This window comes from Tenrec ecaudatus, chromosome 6 (assembly GCF_050624435.1).
Source record: "Tenrec ecaudatus isolate mTenEca1 chromosome 6, mTenEca1.hap1, whole genome shotgun sequence".
NCBI classification, from domain to species: Eukaryota; Metazoa; Chordata; class Mammalia; order Afrosoricida; family Tenrecidae; genus Tenrec; species Tenrec ecaudatus.
The window spans coordinates 161,561,226-161,583,740 of record NC_134535.1 but is presented as its reverse complement, the minus strand read 5'-3'; the positions used below and the strand labels follow the sequence as shown (position 1 = coordinate 161,583,740).

At 41.6% G+C, this 22,515-nt stretch overlaps 1 protein-coding gene across 1 annotated transcript in view; it reads left to right on the top strand.

The window, feature by feature from the left end:
• Window positions 1-22,515, top strand: part of ITGA8 (integrin subunit alpha 8) — a 242,237-nt gene that overhangs the window by 66,912 nt on the left and 152,810 nt on the right. Inside the window, exons 9-11 of the mRNA XM_075552439.1 lie at window positions 2,757-2,800; window positions 4,628-4,684; window positions 10,695-10,747. Of these exons, the coding sequence (XP_075408554.1) occupies window positions 2,757-2,800; window positions 4,628-4,684; window positions 10,695-10,747 (154 nt within the window). The remainder of the gene's footprint in view (window positions 1-2,756; window positions 2,801-4,627; window positions 4,685-10,694; window positions 10,748-22,515) is intronic.

The window sequence follows — 22,515 nt, the reverse complement described above, 5'->3', positions numbered from 1 at the left end:
ACATGGTGATTTTTTTTTTTGTTTGCTTGTTTGTGTTTTATTGTGATAAAATGAAAAACTCTCAAGACACAGCCCGAATCTGTCTACGTCTGACCTTCTCTAGAATTTCTAGTCTGATTCACACTCTTATCATCTGTTACTGCATTCGCCCATCATTGGTCTGCCCACAAGCAGCTTTGCTCTCCTAGAGTCTATCTAAACCCAGAAAAGTTGGTTTTTTTTCAATTAGTCAAATTATGTGACTCTTTCCCTTGCATTGGTTTCCCAACATAGTCAGGCTACAACTCAAGTCTTCAAAGTGGTCTAGAAAGCTGTAAGCATTTGCCTTCGGATTTCTTTGACCTCATCTTCTACTCCAGTGGTTCTCAAGCTCCCTAATGCCGTGACTCCTTAATACAGTTCCTCATGTGGTGGTGACCCCCAACCATACAATTATTTTCTTTGCTACTTCATCACTGTCACTTTGCTACTGTCCTGAATCTTCATGTAAATATCTGATAGGCAAGATGTATTTTTGTTGTTACAAAGTGAACAGAATTAGACATAATGGAAGCAAAGTGATTCATCACAAAACAATATGTAATTATGTGCTATGAAATATTTGTGTGGTTTTTGATGGTCTAAGGTGACCCTTGTGAAAGGGTCATTCAACCCCCCAAAGGGGTCGTGACCCACAGGTTGAGAACCGCTCTTCTACTTCTTTACGGCTCACTCCTTCTACTCCAAGCCCAGCACACTCCTACTTCAGTATTTGTACTTACTCTTCTCTCTACCTGAATATACTGTACCCAGGTAATCTCAGTATTTGCCCCAACACCACCTTCTTACATAGGCCTTCACTGTCTAACCTCAGGAAATCACCATTCCCTCTCATCTCAACTGTAGCACTCCCTGTACGATGTTCCTGCCTAGTTTTTCTCCCCTCTAGGTACTCCTGAGAGCGTCAACCTACCCCTCAGGGCTTTCTTGGCTGTGATCTTTATGGGAACTGATCACCAGACCTTTCTCCTACAAAGTCACTTTGTGGATTCCTTCAGTTAGCAAGTGTGCCTTAATCATGGTGCCACCAGAGCTTTGTAAGGAAAACTGAGAAAGTGAGCGCTAGAGAGATCTTGGACAATCACCAATGCCAACTGGTACATATTGCAAGTGACTGGAAGACATTCATAAAGACTCCTCTCAAGTACATGGCAGACCCAAGACTGAAACCAGCCTGCAGTTTGGTTGCTTCCCAACCTAAAATCAGATCACTGCAATGAAGCTCCTTTGGAATGAGCTGCGCTTTCCCCAGGAGTTGCCCCCTTTGTTCCTGACACTTCCTTCTTGGGTGTCTTTGGCTGGCAGGTTAGTCCTGAGTCCTGCTGGCCCAGAGAGTGCCAGCTGGCCAGGCAGGAATCAGTTAAGATATGGGGCGTTTTCCTCACCAACCCAAGTCCATGTCTGTCAAATCAATTCCAACTCACAGCCAGCTCAAAGGAGAGAGTAGGGTTGTGTCACAGGGCTTCTAAGAGTATACTCCTGAAAGGATACTGCCGCATCTTCCGCTGAGGAAGCAGCTGGTGAGTTCATGCTGCAGGTCTTCCAGCAAGCGCCCAAGTAGCCACTGCATGATCAGGGCTCCTCAACTTTTTGCTATAGCAAAGCGATTAGAACATATTGTGGCAGGAGCTGCACTTTTGAGACAGATATGAACGATGTCACCAGAATGAAAGCTGGGCAAATCAGGGACAAGGTTTAACCTCAAACTTAGGTGTTGACCTGAGAAGACAGGCCTATGTTTTAGATGCAAACTCCTGTCAGGGCGGAATGGGCACAGGCATCTCAAAGTACAGTTTTTTTGCTTGTCTGAGTCCTGGTGGCATAGTGGGTTGCCTGTTGGGCTGCTAACTGCAACTGCAAGGTCAACAGTTTGAAACCACCACCTGCTCTTCTAGGGAAAGATAAGGATTTCTACTCCCGCAAAAATTCACAATCTTGGAAACCCACAAGTCATGGTCCTATAGGGTCATGATGAGTAAGAATCGACTCCATGACAGCAGTTTGCTGCATTGCTCTTCTTTGATTGACTTGAGAGGAAGCAAATGAGTAACACGTGAAAAAGCAAATACAAAACACGGACCTCAAGTTTATAGCCCTCTGTGTGATGGGGAAGATTTCTGGGTGATGCAAATGTTTTGCCCTTAGCTAGTAACTGACATATTGGCAGCCCAAACCCACCTACTGGCACTGTGGAAGAACAATGCCCGGTGATCCTACAGCCTAGAAAACCCCACTGAGCAATTCGCTCCTGCAATCCACAGGGTGGCCGTCAGTTGGAATGGACTAACAGCAACATCGTGTAGAAGCAATTTGGCAACAGAAGGGGTGATGGGGGCACAAGATGGTGAACGCAATCATCATGTTATGACACGTGAAGCATGTTGAAATGGCCCATGTTTAGTTACATATCGTATTTTCCACAATAAATAGACCCCATGTTTGCCAATGCTCTGTTAGCTCAACTCACTGCTATCAAATCAAGTCCAACTCAAATCGGTCTGATAGGACAGGGCAGAACTGACTCTGAGTTTCTGAGGCTGTCAAGCATAATGGAAATCGAAAGTCTGGTCTTTCTCCCTCGGAGAAGGTGGTGATTTCCAACTGTTGACCTTGTGGTTACCAGCCCAATGTACAGCCACAACTCCCCCCAGTACTGCTGTGATCTGTCACAGATGTCTGTAATTGCCCCTCTGAAAGGCTGTCTTCTTTCCCTCCAGAACTGGTTGCCGGAGTTCCAAGAGGAGCCCAGAATTTTGGATATGTGAGTACTGAGACTGCACTGTAAGCTATTTTCTTGTTTATGCAAAGAAGCCTTTGGGTTAATTTTACTTTTGCATCTTTTACAATGTCCTTAGTCTGAGGGACCCTCATGAGCCCCTCCCACTGGTTCTAAAAAGAAAGGGCTCTCCTTTAAAAAGTTATCTGTGTGAGACCAAATGAACAGCACCTGCCCTAAAGCAAAGGCAAGAAGGCTAGGGTGTTCGGATGTCGCAGGGACACTAGATTAATAGAAACAGAACAACTAGAATGGAAATAATGAGAATGTTGACATGATGTGAACAATGTAACCGATGCCACGGAACAATACAGATGGAAATGGTTAAATGAAAACTTAATTTGCAGCATACACGTTCACTCAAAACACAAGAAAATATTATTTTTAAAGTGAAAAAGAAGAGCAATAACAACATTACATGCATTCTGATCCATGTGCAGGATTATCCACAAAACTTGGGTCCTGCTGCAAAATGAAAACACAAGACCCTTTATTAAAAAATGCTTAAGAATTTCAGGGCAGCAACAGTGCGTGACATGAAGAATGTGGGCCCTGTTCCTGTCCATGTGCATGTTCCAGAAATCATTTCCAAAGATACCATTGTTGGTAGGATCAACGTCTTCATATACCTTGTGCAATAGACATAAGAACGTTAATAATGATTTCACTAATGGATTCCTTTCTTGGGCTGCAGTAACAAACCACAATTCAGTGGCTTAAAATAACAGACGTTTAGGCTCTCACAGTTCTGGAGACCAGAAGTCTGCAAACAAAGTGGTAGCAGAGCCAAATGTCTTGTGATGATTCCAGGAGAGATTTCATTGCCGTCTCCAGGTTCTGGTGGTTCCCAGAGGAGCCCTGGTGGTGTGGGACTTTACACATTGAGCTGCTAACAGCAAGGTCAGCGGTTTGAACCTCGCAGTTGCTCCACGGAGAAAGATGAGGCTTTCCACTCCTGTAAATAATTACAGCCTCCGAAACCCAGAGAGACAGTTTTACTCTGCCTGCAGGGTCAGTATGAGAACTGACTCTGTGGCAATCAGGTGGCTCCTGGCATTCTTAGGCTTACTGTAAGGTAGCTATAATCTCGCCCTACATCTTCACATGGCCTTCACCTCTGTGTATATGTGTGTCCCTTAGTTTCATAAGGGATTTAGGGACCATCCGAAGTCTATGATAATTACATGTCAAAATCTTTGATTATATCGAACCTATTTCCACATAAGGTCACATCTGAGGTGTTCCAGTGGATGTGGATTTTTCAAGGACACGAATCAACCCACTACTGGTGCAAGCTTCGGAAAATGAAAAACTTATTTTGCATCATTTTTATCTTTCTTAAAGAAATCCAGTGAACACATAATGTTTATAGATTTGCAGTTGGATGAATAGAATCGAAAGAAATGCTTTGCTATACAGATAACCTTTACATTTTTCTCTTTTTGTCTTCTCTAAAGATACATAATTATTTGTCTCTCAAAATAGCACAAGTGTAGAAATAGATCTAGAGAAAAAATTATGATTAAGTGAACAACTCACTATCGGATTTCTGTTTTCAGCATTTATTTTCCCATTTTGAAGTAGTAAGCATGTATGATGTCAGAAAGTTTGATTGGTTTTTAAAATGTGAGCATTTACATCATGCTTGTGGTCTTGACTTTTTCTTTTACATGTAGTCAACTGTCACTGTTGTTTTACGTGTCAGTGAACTGTCACAATTTTTTTATTCAAGGGATTTAATTCACCGTTTAAAAGAAATTCTCTCTTTTTTTCTATGCAATCATGTAACCCATCTAATTTCTATGATTCCAGGTCTCAATCATTAACTCTACAGATATGACCTATATACAGAATTTCACTGGCGAACAGGTAAAACTATTTTAACATCAAATCATTACTAGTCATCCTATACTAATAGTATACGATAATTTGCATGTAATTCATTCATGCAGTAAATATTTATTAAGCTCCAAGTACACAGTGGTTAGGTAATTGACTACTTGCTGAACGGACGGGGATTAAAATGCACCAGACGCTCTGGAGGAGAAAAGGGTGGCAGTCTGTCTTCATAAAGATGTGAGCCTTGTGAACCCGATGAGACAGTTCTACTTTGTCCTGTAGGGTCACTATGAGTCACCACTGACTCGATGGCTGTAGGTGTGTGCTAGAAACTCTTCTAGGTCCTAGGGATATAGCTGTATGTACACACCCCACTGATTCAGACTCAGTGTGACCCTGTAGGGCAGAGTCGATCTGCTCCATACGGGTTTCTAGGGCTGGAAATCTGTATGAGAGCAGGCATCCTCATGTTTCTGCAAAGGAAACAGCTGGTGGATTTGAACCAGCTGTTAGCCACCCCACACTTTACCCCCACCCCCCACCCCCGTGCTGCAAGACAGGCAAAAATCTCATCTCTTGCACAACAGTGGAGGAGGGGGAACGGGGAAGTTCATTGACACACAAATGCTCCTGATAACTTCAACTAGAGGTGATATGATGAATAAAATAGACTTATATAACATGGGCTGTATGGCCAGGGAGCTCTTAGAAGCTCAGGGAGACCTTTAAAGTGGTAACATCTGAGCTGAGGTGTGACTGACAAGACACAGGCCACCATACCATTTTGTCTAGAATGTTCCAGCAGAGAGAGCAGCTGAAAGAAGGCCTTTACATGGCCAGCTAAGCATGTCTGAGGAACAGCAAGGTCAACCCAGCTATGAGCAAAAGACAGAGGGAGGAGCTGAGAATGGGGAGGGCATATGAGCCTATTTAAGAGGGTGGATTCATTGCAGTGGGAAGCAGGTTCGTGCTGATGTTTCAAGAGTATTGACATATGTGAAAACACTCAGCTAAGATAGGTAGCAGAGGAGGAGCCCTGAAGACAGAGTCTGGGCTTTGGGAGTAGGCAGAGCAGGATTCAGGTCACCGCTATACCCCTCATGAATCATGTATGAATCATGTGACCCAAAGAGAGTCACTTAACTTCTCTGAGCCCACTTGCAAAATGAGAATGAAATATCTAGCTTCCAGCCTCTCTTAGGGAATGAAAGGAGTCCAGAATTATTAGTTACTTCAGAGTGCTTGACAAGAAACGCAAGAAATGAGAGCCGCTGTAAAAATGTCCTTTCAATTCTGTAGTCTCTTCCTCTTCCTTTCGATTAAATGAAAGCTGTATGATTCTTCTGAAACCTATCAATGAGGCGTGCATGTAAGCAAACGTATGTGCCTAGAATGATCATAGGAGCGCTGGTGATACAATGATCAAGCGCTCAACAGCTGGACTCTAACCAAAAGAGCAGCAGCTTCAATCCATCCGTGGCTGCATAGGGGGGAAAAAATCTCGAGATGTAAAGATTTCAACATAAGAACCCCTGTAATTCTGCTTTGTCATATAGGGTCTCTGTGAGTCACGATCAACTTGATAGTGCATAGCAACAACACAATGGACATAGGCTGTGTCTTGGGAAATTCAGCAACGCATATATTGTTGCTCTGTAAGTCTAGTGAAAACATTGTAAACAGGAAGTATAATTTAAGAGCAATGAACTTCTGGTGTTTATAGTTCTTATGAAACTAAGATTCTTTACAAACAAAACTGTAGATGTGATTTAAAAATTATAAGGAAAAAATAGCAGCTTTTCCCCCATACTCTTTTTTGAAGTCCCCCACACCCTACCATACAAAGAAAGCTAGTAAACAAGAAACCTTAAATTAGCCAAGTGAATTAATCAGTCATGATTAATTTGAACAACTACTGTTGCTTTGCTGCACGGAATTGCTGCTCTCCGTGAAACTCGGGTCATAGGGGTCAATAGCTAGTCAAACGCCATCCATAAGCAAGTTTGTCCTAAGGAGGCAGGGACTTTGTTTAATCTATTCTTCCGTTTGTACTGCCAGAATTATGTTCAGCAAGGAGATAGGTGCCAGATGATGAGTACTTTTTCTTGAGGGAATACACGCATGAATTAATTGATTTAAATTTACAAATTAATGAATTAAGGGGCCTGCAGCGACTCCATTTGCCCACCACTCCTCTCTGTTACAAGCATAGAGGAAGCACTTATTCCAGCCATGGCATCCCTTGGCCTTCAGTCAGAGGAAATGCATTCATCCCCGGGTTGAAATCTGCCTCTGTTCCTTTCTCCAAACCCAAGGGAAAGTCACATCCATGCCAACTAGATGGCACACGCCCAAATTCAAGTAAGCCGTCTAGCTATGAGTGGTTGTCAGATGGTTCAACACATGTTTATATCATCTTTTCAAGGTGATTATCAAGTCTCTCTCCCTCCCTCTCCATTCTACCTCTCCCCCTCTCTCTTTGTCTCGCATAGAGAATTTAGTGTCTCCCAAAAAAAATAAATAAATCTAAAAGTAGAGGTCTGAGTTTGAGGACCACAGAGTTACTGAAGAGAGGGGCAGCCAGGGCCCAGCTCATTTTGAAAACATATGGACTGCCTTGACTACGTTCACTTGATAGTAGCAGTGTTTTCTCTTTTTTTCTGAGTAACTCTGTTTTAAGTTATTTTTAAAATCGCTTCACACTCCAAAACAAGAGCACATTTCAAACTTAGCCGGAGCTGCCAACGTTAAGCACCTGACTTTCAGAGCGTGCTGTTCCTTTTCAGGCATTTTCTTTGAGAGAGCGGGGAAGATCCAGTATTCTAGTCGGGAGCCAGTTGCCCAATAAGTAACACCAGCGCAGGCTTACTTGTGCTTATTTATTAATCTCTAGGGAACAATTTCACATAGGTTTCACCACATCCAAGATGTGAAGCTGCTCACCACAGATTAGTAGGTAGGCACAAGTAAGCCCGTGCTAACCTTGCTCATTGGGTAATCAAGCACTTGTTCTTGTTAGAAAGATAAGTCTGTTGGCAGGCTATAGTCAGGTGCCACATCTAACGATCATAAGTAAGAAGGCATGAGTGGCATCAGTGAGGATCGTAGTGAAGTAAATACCATATGCACTCGTGTATAAGCTGAGTTTTTCAGCACATTTTTAATGCAGTTTTTGTGGTGCCTTGGCTGATATTCGGGTCGGTTCATACTTGAGTATATTCATAAATAATTAGGAAATAAAATAGCATTCCCGGACTACCTGAGGCAGTGTGCAGTCACTGAGAATGATGGTAAGAGCCATGTACTACAAACTACTCACCAGTACTCATGGATGTGGGGGGACATTTAAATGCTAATCACAGATCATTTCTTCATCAGATCTAGACTACTGTGACCAAACAACTGGGCATGATTGTCTAGTTAACTTGTCACATAAGATTAGCCGACAGGTTTTTAGCTGGTCTATACATTTACAGATTCTTATACATTGAACCGATAGACTCCCCAGTGAGTAGCCACTGAGCCAAAATGACCAGGAAGACAGGATATGCTCCTCAGAAGAACTAACCAGTCGGATCTATAAACCATCCTGTTGTAAGGCAGACACTGGTGGGGAGCTCTGGGGAGCTCGCACCCCTCTGAGACAGCAGTGATTCCCAGATCCACTGTACTGGCCAGAATGGATGAGCGTGGCCTTCTGCTTGGCTTCCTCCTGGATACTGGAGCATTCCTGTACTTCCCAGCAGGCTATGAAGGTTTGACCAGGCTATGAAGTTCTGGTCATTTCCTCCAGGATCTGGATATTGCTTCTCTACCCACTGCCACTGACTGAGGTCCTATATTTCTCTGGTTCCTTGAGAACTCCTTACCCATGCACCCACCCCACTATCATGACCCCAGTCCTGCCTTTCACTGCAGGATAAACTGGAGCATGCATGTACACTGGTACAGATAAGAGCCGATGACACATGGGATCCAAATCAGATAAACCCCTCAGGAGCAGAAATGGAAGTACCAATACCAGGAGGGTAAGGGAAAGTGGGAAAAAGAGGGGAGGAAGGGGGAACCGATCACAAGGACCGACACATAACCACTACCACCCCTTAGGGGGAGGAACAACAGAAACCACGAGGGAAGGGAGAGAGTAGTCGTTGTAAGATATGAAAATAATAATAATGTATAATTGATCAAGGAGTCGTGAGGGTGGAAGGTGAGGGAGGGAAGGGGAAAAAAAGGAGCTTATACCAATGGTTCAAATAGGAAGTAAATGTTTAGAAAATAATGATGGCAACATATGTACAAATATACTTGATACCATTGATGTATGGATTGTTATAAGAGCCCCCAGTGAAATGATCTTTAAAATAAATAAAGTGCACGAGTACACGCGTACATGCACACACACGTGCGTACACACAAACACATGCATACACAAAAGAATAGATCTGTTGCCTAAAAACAGAATGTTGTCATTTTCCTGGCCTAATAGGATATGAAGTCATACTTCATCCACTACCCTAGATTATCCTGGACATTGTAGTCTTTCCAGTTTTCCTTTAAAAATGAAAACAATAACACTGATTATGGAGCCATCTAAGGAAGCCATTCCTGGGTTAATTTGTTTCTCTAGTCAACCAATTTTCCCTTCTCACTGCTGATGCTGAGCTTCTAATGACCTTCATTTTGAACCTTGTCAAGATTGGCTTCATGGTCATATGTTGGGTTGCTGGCCACGAGGTCCTCAGTTTGAAACCAGCATCTGCTACATAGGAGAAAGATGAGGCTTTCTACTCCTATGAAGAGTTACAGAATCAGAAGAAACCCGTAGGTTCTACCTTGCCCTATATGGTCACTATAAGCCAGAATCTACTCAAGGGCAGTGAGTTGAGTGAGAAGTTGCAATTGGTCTTCCAGATCATGATTTCAGATTCCCCACATACTGAACACCTAACTATAGATAAACAGGAAATAAACAGGAAAGTCTGACTAGCAGGGTTTTTAGTGAACAGAGTGCTTTTTGACATTTATTTCCAAAACTTGGGGCTTCAGCCTGCTCATTACTCTGTAATGCTCCATAATACCCCTCATGACGCTCTTGTGAGAAATATGGAGTTATAAGGCTATTTTGATATGATGTGTGCTGGATTATATAACAGTCTTGTATTGTCCAGGCAGAGAAAATGTAAGCGCGAACAAAAAGACAAATGCTACTCCCCTCCGTACAGCACTTTCAAGTGGGTCACAGGCTGTTACTGTTAGTGGACAGCAGGAGACTGAGTCAGCTAAGCCAATGGATGGCAGAACATGGAAGCAATGAATGTTGGGTACCTGAAACTATGGACCAAATCTAAAATGATGAAAAGTCCTTAAAAAATAGCTTAAAGAAACAGAACAAACTCCAGATATAATTTAGGGAAATTATGTTATGCTGGTTAGATTATGTTATGGAAAAGATATTAATGCAATATGAAGTATTATCAAGATGTGGTTCCTCTCAAAATTCAGTCGTATAAATAAAGTACCCAACCTATGGCAGTTAAGTGCATTTCGCTTTGTTCTTATGAACACACATCTGTTATTCTCTACTCTTTGATAACGTGTTATCCTACGGAAAGAGGGGTCAGGATGACGATGCCACCGAAAATAGTTCCATGAGACATTAAAGGAAGTGGAATCAGATTTATTCTATTCTGTGCGGCTCAACATTGTGGAAGTAGGTAGGCTTGAAGACTAGATTTACAGAAGGGTCAGATTTAGCAAAGAGTGTTCTTGTAATTTTGTCCAGAAATTGAATGGGTTGATTGTTGAAGAGCTGTAGAGGATGTACAAGCAGATGTCAGGGACACTGAGGGGGAAATTATGCATCCGGTCAAGGGCTGGAATAAATGACTAGAAGACTTTATCCAAGTCCAAGTCTATAAATTTCAGAGAGGAACAAAGGGCTTCCATGAGATGAATCTTTCAGAGGTAATTGAGAGGTATGATGTGGAAAATGATTTTATGAATGCAAAATATGTCACCTGATGGTTTTCTCTTGCAGATGGCATCATATTTTGGATACACCGTTGCAGTGTCAGATGTTAACAATGATGGGTAAGTTTACCAGCTGGTCCTCATTCAATTGATATGATATCTATCCATAAAAATGAGTTATTTTTCCTTAATAAGATACATCCTTCCATATTTCCTCAACAATGAAACAGAGGCTGTCTTGTCTTAGCTCCTTTGGTTCATGCCAAGACATGTCTGGTGAAGCCTTCTCTGTCGTCTTATTTTATGTCTTTACTGAGATCGTTCACATCTGCCACTTCTAGAAGGGAACTCTTGGATTTCATTTTATCTTTACTTTTATGAAGTGAATAGTCCTCCATCAGTCATATTCATAGTCACTAATGGGTGTGCTTATCAGTGCTCCTCACTCCTAGAGTTTCTTCTATGGCAGTGGTTCTCAACCTTTGTAATGCCATGTGTGTTAATTTGGGTACTCTAAAGAAACAAATCTACAGAAACTCATATGTATAAGAGAGAGTTTTATATAAAGGGTAAGTGCACATCAAGAAAACATCCATGCCCAGTGCTGCCCCAGGCCACAAGCCCAACATTAGCCCATATGTCCGACACCAAGCCACAAACTCCTCCTCCATCTCACAAAACACACACTATGATGCCGACTGCAGGAGGAAAGCTGAATCAGTGAATGTGTAAGCATCTCAGCGCTGACAGGGGTTTCCATACGGCTGCTTCAGCACCCAGGACTACATCGGGGTAGGTCAATGTGGCTTCTCCTCGGGGATATCTTGCAGGAAGTGAGCCTTGCCAGCTGAAGCAGGGAACTGGCTAAGGCAGCTGCACCCTGTTCCAACCATCAAAAAGCAAAAGACTCGATAACCAGAAAGGTGAGGCTCACTGAGCCATTTATCCCACTTCCCTTCAATTAACTCCACATGTGTTTATCAGTCAGGTTGGCATAATAAACTAAGTAACTCACTGCAACCTTTTAATAGAGTTCCTGATGTTATGGTGACCCCCCCCAACCATCACATTATTTTTATTGCTACTTCATAACTGTAATTTTGCTACTGTTATGAAGCAGGCTACCCCTGTGAAAGGGTCTTTTGACCCTCAAAGGGGTCGCAACCCAGAAGTTGAGAACCGCTGTTCTAGGGTACAGACATGCAAGTAAATATCCAGAAAATAACTGCACATGGTTAAAAAAAAAGTTTCTTTCCCTCTCAACATTCCTTTAACATAGTAGTAATGCCAGGAGAGAAGAGAAAATGTTATTTTTTGAGATATTCTAGTAGCAAGTTTCAGTGGACCTTGGCCCGAGCATCATGGTAAGTTTGATTATGTTAGAGCTTTCTTCAAATACCATTCCTTCCTAAAAAAACTTCTTGAGTTCACAGAAAGCCCTTAACTGAGAGTTAAAGGAACAAATCACTGAGTAGTACAGTAGTCATTAGTTGAGATGCATTGGTTACTCATTCATCCAGCAAGTGATTCTGGAGTGCCAGCATCATGCTCAGGGTCATCTCAGTGCCTAAAGTACAGTGATGAGTAAGACAGAGGCTCTGCTGCCATCGGGATCACATTTTCACAGAATGCAAATATCTGAAGTACCTTGCCCATGTTCTTGGACCTGGGAAGGTCATTTTTAGAAATATCTTTAATAGACATTAACTGACAATAGAGTAGATAGATAATATACAATGTAAAGGTGCTTTATATATTGTGTTATGGTATCATAGGAGATACATTTAGATAACTTTTGTGCCTCTTGGAAACTGATTTCACATTATTCTCTCATTCAGCATATTTCTTGGATCCCTGTAAGTATCTATCCGATGCACTGTTCCAGTGCTGGGCTAGGTAACCAACACCCAAAAACACCCCGCCTCCTTGGGAAGGTCATACCAGGCTTGTGTGTGGGGGGGGGGGGGGTTGTTGACATTCAAATTTGGAAAGTATACCAGTTGCATAGGCGCTGCTTCTGACACATAGGGACCCCCTCAGGCAGTATAGAACTGCCCCATAGGATTTCCAAGGCTGTAATCTTTAAGGAAGCAAACTGCCCCATCTTTCTCCTGCTGTGTGGCTCGTAATTTTGAACTGCTGATCCCTCTATTCGAAGCCAATGGCTTCCCCACTGTGCCAACAGGGATCCTTAAGGAAAAGATCCAAACCCAAACCCAACCCATGACTGTTGGGTTCCTTTGGGCTCACAGCAAGCCTGTAGAAAAGTAGACTATATATCTCATAGGCTTCTCAGGTCCATACATCTTGATAAAAGCAGATGACGACATCTTTCTCCCATGAGGGAGTTGGTTGATTCACACTGTCAGTCTTTGGGTTAAGCAGCTGAGCATTTTAACCACTGTGCCACTGGGTCCCTTAAGGAGAGTATGCTCACTGCAGACTCAATGCCACTAAGCCCATTGCAATTCAGACCCACACTCTATAGGGTTCCCAAGGCTCTGCAAATCCTTATGGGAGGAGATGCATTTGAACTGCTTTCCAGGCAGTTCAAAGCCTAACAATATTGTGTTGTTGTCAGGTGCTGTTGAGTTGGTTGCAACTCATCACAACCCTATGTACGACCTCATGAAACACTGAGTGGTCCTGTGCCAGTCTCACAACTGTTCTTACGCTTGAGCCCAGCGAAGCAGCTACTACATCAGTCCATCTTGTCCAAGGTCTTCCTCCTTTTCACTGCCTCGTTTTTTACATACCAAGTATGATGTCCTTTAGGAACTGGTCTCTCCTGAATATGTCAGAAATATGGAAGAAGTCTCACCATTCTTGCCTTTAAGGGGCATTTGGGCTGTACTTCTTCCAAAACAGATTTGCTTGTCCTTTTGTCAGTCCGTGGTACTTTCAATATACTTCTCCAGCACCACCATTCAAATGCATCAGTTCTTCTTTGGTCTTCCTTATTCACTTGGATCAGGCAGATCTTAGTTCTCAAAGTAACGTTCTTGCTTTTCAACCCTTTAAAGAAGTCTCGTGCGTCAGCTTTACCCAATGCAATGTGCCGTTTGATCTTTGGACTGCTGCTTCCATGAGCCTTGCTTGTGGTGCCAAGCAAGGTGAAATCCTTGACAACTTCAATCATTCTCTGTTTATTATGATGCTACCTACTGGTCTAGCTCATAGCATTCTGGTCTTCTCTACATTGAGTTGTAATCCACACTGAAGGCTGAAATCTTTGATCTCCATTCGCAAATGTTTCAAGGATAGAGTGTATATTATATTATTCTATGTATGTTAAGTATATTATTATTATACTTACAGGATTAAGTTCATTAAATGACTATAATTTTTAATGGTGAAAAACAAAACAAACAAACAAAAAACCCAGCAGGGGATTAGGAAAGCTTGGGCAAGATGCAACATCCAATTGAATAGGCAGAGAAGAGCTCCGGGTCATCATTAGAGGAAGACTGACGGAATAAGGGAAGACACCGCAGTGACAGAGTGTTTCAGGAATGTCACCCCAAAATACAAATATTCTGCGGTGGAATCTCTTGGGGATAGTATAGCAAAGTGACAGCATTGGCTGGAGTAATGAATGAAGGGGAAACACAGAGGGGAGAAGTCTGAAACATAACAAAATGATAAAAGCTGGCCAACTTGCCATGCACAATGCCTGCCTTCATGGTGTCGTGGGTTAAGCTTTGGACGGGTAACCACAAGACTGACAATTCGTACCCACAAATTGCTCCTAGGGAGAAGGATGATGCTGTCTGCTCCTACAAGATTGCAGTCTCAGAAACCTTAGAGAGGCTTGTAATGAGCTGGGATCCACTCAAATGCAGCAGCAGTGGGCATACACATTGATGTACAAACTCTGTTTCGAATAGAATTTGCTTCCCTAATATTCTCTGAGTTGTTGGATGATTCTAAATGAAGATGTGGGTTGTTTCACTTTGGTTTTAACTGTGCGTCCTATGGGGATAAGGCAGGTGAGGCAGGAGTTGAACTTGAGCCTGAGAGATATAACCTATACCCTGCCATGGAATCAAGTTCAACTCTATGCAACCCTATAGGACAAAGTCGAACTGTTCCTAGGACTTCCAAGAAGACAGTCTCCTCTTTGTACCTCTGAGGTTCTCATGAATTTGAATCACCCCCAATGTGGTGAGCAGTCCAGCATTCAACCACAGCACCACTGTTCCTTATGGAAGGAGATAGAGGAAGTTAAATTCTGGATATACTTTAAGGCATATTCAAATGCTAGTTTTGCCCAGGAAGCAGTTAATTTAAACTTAAATTACTTCAGTCTTCAATTGTCTGAGTTAGGGAAATAAAGAAACAAGGACTGCCATTCAAAGTCCCCAGTGTGTATGAACTGTATTGGTTCCTGGTGCCTTTTATTAATTTAGAGGGAAAATGGCTGAAGAATATCTTGACTGAAATATGACATGCTGTCCAGGTTTAGTAATCCTAGTCTTTCCTGAAAACAAAAACCCCACAGTGACCTTTCAGATATGCATAGACACATTTCTCAACCCACAGTGACAGTCAGATCAAGAGCTTCCCCCTGAGAGTCATGCAGCACTTTAACAGATTAACTCAATGTGTTCCTTTCTTATGTGGGTCCTGTTTTTTAATATGTCCTGCAGGGTACTGTCTCCTTCCTGGAACGTCAGTGTAGCCTATAATAACGTTGTGTGACCATGCTTATAGTACCTCCCACCCCACCCCCCATGTTAAAAAACGAAAAAACAAAACATGTAAGAAGAGAATCTCATTTAGTTTCTCCTGATCAAAACAGCATGGTTATAAAGAACACCAGAACTTTCTGACCATTTGTCAGTTCTTGGTGTTCTTTAAAAACTTCCCTGGTGTAATATAGCAACAATGAAACATAAAACTTTCCTCTAGTTCCGAAATTCTCCCCCACCCACCCACTATCATGATCCCAATTCTACCTTACAAATCTAGCTAGACCAGAGGATGTACACTGGTACAGATAGGAGCTGCTGGAAATACAGGGAATCCAGGGCAGATGATCCCTTCAGGACCAGTGGTGTGAGCAGCGATACTGGGAGGGTGGTGGGAGGATGGGTTGGAAAGGGGAACCAATTACAAGGATCTACATGTGACCTCCTCCCTGGGGAACAGACAACAGAAAAGTGGGTGAAGGGAAACGTCGGACAGGGAAAGATCTGGCAAAATAATAATTTATAAATTATCAAGGGTTCATGAGGGAGAGGGGAAAGGAGAGAGGGGAGGGAGGGGAAAATGAGGAACAGATGCCAGAGGCTTAGGTGGAGAGCATATGTTTTGAGAAGGATGAGGGCAATGAATGTACAAATGTACTTTACACAATTGATGCATGTATGGATTGTGATAAGAGTTGTATGAGCCCCTAATAAAATGATTTTTAAATTCCCCTATGGAAAAAAATTCCCTATGTACTATTTATTTTGGGGCAATATTTTCTGAGAATTTGTCTGGTGTACTTTGAACACATTAGCAAAAGAGACCATTCCCTTGGCAAAGACACCAGGCGTGTAAAGTAGAAGGGCAGCAAAAAACGAGGAAGACCTTTGCCAGGATGGATTGACACAGTGGCTACAAAAATGGGCTCAACTATAAGAATGATTGTGAGGATGGGGAGGACCAGGTAATGTGTCCTTCTGTTGTACAAGGGGCACTCTGAGTTGGAACTGGCTCAATAGCTCCTAACAAGGACAATTTTCCAAAGACTTTAGACTGCGCATCCATTACTTGAGATTACCATTGAAGGCAGTTTCATTGGCATATCACATTCGCATATCACACAATTCAATCATTCAATCGTATCAAGAAGAGCTGTGCAATCATCACCCACAGTCCATTTTAGAGCATTTTCTTCTTTCCTGTGCTCACTGTTATTAACTCCCCATTTCCACCCAACCCCTCCTGCCCTCCTCCCAAACTCCAATGACGGTCTCTATAGATTTCACATGCAGAAAAGCATACAAAACCAAAACACCAACGGCAATAACTAAAGCAGAGAGAAACCTCAACTGAAAAGAAAGCAAAAAATATTAACAACTAGAGCAAATTTAAAATGAATCAAAAGGGAAGATCACATGATAAGGTGTTAAATTTTAACGTAACTGCATCTGCAATATTCACTTTCCAATGCACTGCGCGTGAGCAGGACTACTGACATCTCTGGGCTTCCACTAGATGCTTAATTCACATGTATTGCCTCTTCAGTTTTTTTTTTAATGGAAACAACTTTTTTTTTAAAACATTTTATTAGGGGCTCATATAACTCTTATCACAATCCATACATATACATAGATCAATTTTATAAAGCACATCTGTACATTCTTTGCCCTAATCATTTTCAAAGCATTTGCTCTCCACTTAAGTCCTTTGCATCAGGTCCTCTTTTTTCCCCCTCCCTCCCCACTCCCCTTCCCTCATGAGCACTTGATAATTTATAGATTATTATTTTGTCATATCTTTCCCAACAACTTTAAAATGGTCAGAAGAGACTCGCTGGAGACTTAATCCACGTAAGGACCCAGCTACTGGAATTAGGGCTTTCCTTCTCATCCTTAGACTTCTGCAAACCAAGTGTTCACAGTTTAAGCTCTGATACCGTTTCGTCCTTCGGATTTGGGTTTTATTATTCACAATCCTTGGGCCACAAAGGCTGTGTGTGTCTTCCCTGTGGACTGAATTGATCTCATTTTGCTGACTGCTTGTTGCAAGGCAAACCTTTAAGATCCCAGGTTCTATTCGTTCTGCCTGCCAGACACTATCGTGTTTCTTTACCACAATTTACAGGAGCACCCGTGTCCCATATCCTCACGATTTCTTCATGAGGGTGAGCACCAAGCATGGCCATGTCATGAGAACTAATTATTCGTAGATCGGGGCTAGCATTAGTGTGAGCCCCAAATCCATTTATATGTCCATGATTTATGTATGTCTCTCATTCACTTTATAAACATCATTATCATTTTATGTTAGGGAGCATCCAATCATAATGGGGCATAAGGCCATTCTATTGATAGTGTCATTTATTTAGATAATGGTATAGAATTTAAAACACTCTTGAAAAAAGGAAATTATAGAAATATAGGCCAACTCTATTGCCATTATTAAAGAAAGTGCTCATAGATTCTCAGGATGTATGTGATTTGCTATTTGAATTACTTAGATGCTTTGTAAATCCAAGGTCCTATTATATGTGAGTTTGCTCTGGGAATAACTGAGATTAGTCAGGGAAGATACTCACAGCTGTCCCAGATTAAGATATACATCTCTCCCCGAAGTCTGCCTTCACAACAGTAACGATATTGTTGTCTCGGCACTTGTGTTTCCGGCTTTCAGATACACACAATTGTGAAAGCATGGCACCCTTCATGAACTGATATAGACTCGACCCCAGGTTGGTGGCCTACAATCCACTCATTAAAACAGGTCGTCTTCTTCATCACCTTCAGTGGATTATTCATCCCCCTATACACGACAGTGTGTGTGGTCTGGGAATGGATCATCAGGGCAGACGCCACTCCCTGCAGTCATTGGCTATGCGACAGAGAAGGACTGCCCCATAGGGGTTCCTTGGCTATGCGACAGAGTAGGACTGCCCCATAGGGGTTCCTTGGCTATGTGACAGAGTAGGACTGCCCCATAGGGGTTCCTTGATGCTATGTGACAGAGTAGGACTGCCCCATAGGGGTTCCTTGATGCTATGTGACAGAGTAGGACTGCCCCATAGGGGTTCCTTGGTTCTAATCTTCATAGAGCAGCTCACCAAGGTGTTCTCAGGCAGAGGCTATATGTTGATTATCTGCACCACCAGGACCAAACCCTTCCTGGAGGACAGTGCCTACGAAAGGATAAATGCACACACACACACACACACACAATCCTGGGTGTGCCCGTGCTCGGCTTCGGACAATATGTCAGGCAGCAAGCCTAAGTCTGCTGCCCATTTTTTACCATTATTACCACTGGGAGATCTTGCGGTGACCATGAGCCCCTATCTGAAAACTTTAATGACTGTTAATAGATTTTGATCTGTTGATACGGTTGGGTAAGCCTTGGACTGCTAAGCTCAAGAGCAACAATTCAAACCCACCAGCTACTCCATGGAACAAAGATGAGGCTATCTGATCCCAGAAAGATTTGAAACCTTGAGAACCCTATATGAATAGAAGTTAACTCTATGACAGTGTTTAATGTTTTAATTTTAATAGATTTGGTCTTCCTCTTTATAGGTAGTTTCAAATGCAGACATCTCTAGTCAACAACTAACACTTTTGAGGGACCTAACAGGGCAATCAAACAACAAAACTCAATCATACTTTTCCATGTTTTCTTCTCCTCAAAATACCTTTGGTTTAATAGATTTTGTAACTTTTAGATCATTCACACTACAACTTAGTAAGTGTACCTAAGGAAACTGAGGCACAAAACCTAAGTAAATTGGCCAACATCACTTACTAATGAAAGTAAGGTAGGTATTGATTAGTGCTCAGATGTTTGGCTGACTTACCTAATTAATATTTTTTCATTACATAAAGAGATTTATTAAGCTCTATAAAATATCTACTAGGGGAAAATTTAATTTCAGCCTTCAAAGGTTTATACACAAAAGTTTACAGCCTATTACTATTAGGAATTTTCAACCTAATAAATGACTAGCATGATTGGTAAATATCTCACTTATTTTAAAAAGTTGATAATTTGTGAAAAATTGTGTGCCACTAAAAAAATCTCCGTTAGCTTTAAATAAAGGTTGTGGAAGAAGAATAGTATATATGTTCCACATGCAAGGAAATCCTTTTCCTTTTTTACTCCATTTAGACTGTGGATAAGAATCTACATTCCTTCTAAAATTATGCATGCATTTGGATTAATTCCAATTATTTATATAAGCAAAGTCTTACTGGCACTTTAAAAGCATGACATCATAATGTCAATGTTATTTTCATCCAAATAAGATTTCCTAAAATGATGCTAAAAAAAAACAACTTATTTTAAAACATCAGTTATAAATAATTTGGGTTCCATGGCATAAAAGAATCCGTTTGTTAAATTAAATTAAAAAGAGCTAGGTTAAAAAAAAATTAAAAATAAATAAATAAATAAACAAATAGCTAGGCTAATCTGCTGTATTTTACTGAAGCATCACTTATGATTAACAAATCATTTTAGAGTTTTCAAGGGGAGCATGATTAGAAGACAAAGTTGATCTGAAATATAAATCCTCGCCTAATTTACAATAAAAAATTGCTTTAAAAAACCTAGACTTAACAAAACAAATCCGCTGCCATTGAGTCCCTTCCAATTCATAGCAAGCCTACAGCATGTTTCCATGGCCGTAATTTACAGAAGCAGGCAGCCTCATCTTTCCCTCCTGGGGGCAGGTTTCAGCTGCAGACCTTGAGATTACAGAGGAATGCCTACCCAACAGCACGACCGGGGTGCTTGCTCCTTTGTTTTGAACTCACAAAATTCTCTTTAGCTTCCTCAGCATTTATCTATGATGAAGAACTCATAAGAGCCCCCGTGGCTAATTTCCATTCCGCAACCCAAATTCCTAGCTTCCCAACAGCCTTTCTTTTAAGGCTGGCACTGTTTTCTTGAAAACCATGGACGGAGGTTGAGGTTGTGCAGTCAGTCGGTGGAAGATTAAGAACTAGCTTCCCAACAGCCTTTCTTTTAAGGCTGGCACTGTTTTCTTGAAAACCATGGACGGAGGTTGAGGTTGTGCAGTCAGTCGGTGGAAGATTAAGAACTTCAGTCGTTTGGTTGTTACTGGTTCAGAAGTGAGGGCTCTTTTGTAGGATTGGACTGGGCATAGGCTTTCCTTACCCAGCCAGGCGTTGATGAAGGATGATAGTGCATCAGATTACCTAGAGCACCTTCTCTGGCAGCAAGTACCACGCTCTCTATCCCCTGCACATAAGAAACAAGTGCCCCAGAGTCTCTCCATCAGGCAAATATGACACTATCATTAAATAATGTAGCCAAATGGAAAATGCCCCCATTTGCTTGGGGGGGGGACTTTAAGTTTTATGAGTGGACTTGAAGTGGTTTAAACCAACTGCTGTGACATCTTGCTTGATGATGGCTGCTATCCTGCCTGTGACTGTTTTTAAAGCATAAACAAACTGGGGAAATATACTCGTATTTAGTTATCTTAAGATAGCCTGCATTGCCAACTCAGTTTGTAGAGATTCTGTTAGGAACTGCTGGAAAGACATGTTAAGAAAACGTAAAGATAGTATTTTCCATCTTGTGTCGATGCAAGCAAATCTGTTTTTTCATGTGGTATTTGAACATTATTTTAGAAATTCACAGAAATGCAGTTTAAGCCATTGACATTTTCCATACTCCTATTGTTTATAAGAGGGCTAAAGAAGCACAATGTAAACAGATTCTTAGTAGTTAGTAAACTTGGGAGCATTTTATGTGCCTTTGAAAATTCTACTGTGTTTTAGGTGAAAGTTTCCAAAGCAAGCTAAGTTCCCATCTACTATGTTTGTACAAATTGTTCCCCAACATTGGCTATGATTTTCACAGTGTGTCTGCATTCTCATTATTTCCCTTCTGTTTGTTCTGTTTCCATTTATCTAGCCTCCCAACTTCTCCTTGCCTATTCACCTTTGCTGTCAGTAAATGTTGACCATTTGATTTAATATAGTAGACTATTTTAAGGAGCTTACTCCTCATGGGTGTTACTTTTTTTTAATAGACCATTCTATCATTTGGTTGAAAGGAGACCTCTGTGCGTGGCTTTAGTGCCAAGTTCAGAGGGCATTTAGAGTGATAGTTTTGTGGAGTGGGAGGAGATTTCTCTAGTCTCTATGAGATTAGTAAGTTTGGTCATTTGTGGGAATTTGAGTTTGGTCCAATATTTATCTCCCACAATATGGAGGGTTTTCTATGGTGTCCCTGGTCCCAGCAGTCAGTAGTGGGCTCAGGCTAGATAATTGTCAAGTTCTTCTGATCCTAGGCTAGAATACTCCATGGTTTATAGGGCTGCTAGTCTCATGAATTTCTTCTTTGAGATCTGGTTTCCTTGATTCCCTGTTGTAAACCAGCAGCGATAGCTTAGATGTCTGCTTTTAAGATCCCAGATGCTGTTCATGCACCAGGATGTAGAACATTATCTTTGTGAACTGTTATGCCAGTTGACTGACTTGTCCCACGAGATGATGGTTAATTCATGAGAACTTTAGGGAAAAGTTATTTGGGAGAAAAATCATAATAACAGCTTTGGGTAACTATGTTTTTGTGCTAGATGGTGCCTAAGTACATTCAATTGTATAGAATTAGATTGAGTTTGATAGAAAAATCTATTAAAGATGGTTTAAAGCCAACTGTGAACTAAAGCCTAAAGAAATCATAAATTAGACTGCTATCTGTGATGTGATGCATAAATTATATTCATTTTTGACTATCATAAAACAGGCTGATCAGCTATCAACTCTAATACCCGGTCTATAATATTGAATTATTTTAATAGATAACTACATTGTCGAGATTAGCCATGAAAACTGGCATGCACTACATGGTCTTAGAGGGTGTCATTCTGTGGGTTATTGTTTGTAGTGATGCTGTGCACAACAGAATGAAACAGGGCTTGGTCCTGTGCCATCTTCACAATGGTTGTTGACGGTTGATCCCTTTGTGGCAAGCATTATGCCAACTCGCCTTGTGGAGTTGACCCTTTACTGACCCTTTACTTTACAAGCCATGATGGTCTTCCCCAGGCATCTCCAGGAACCAGTTCCTCCTGACAACATGTCCATAGCATGGAAGACTGAGTCTCTCTAACCTTACTTCCAAGGAGCAATCCAGCTGTGCGTCTTCCAAAACCAATTTGTTTGTTTTTATGG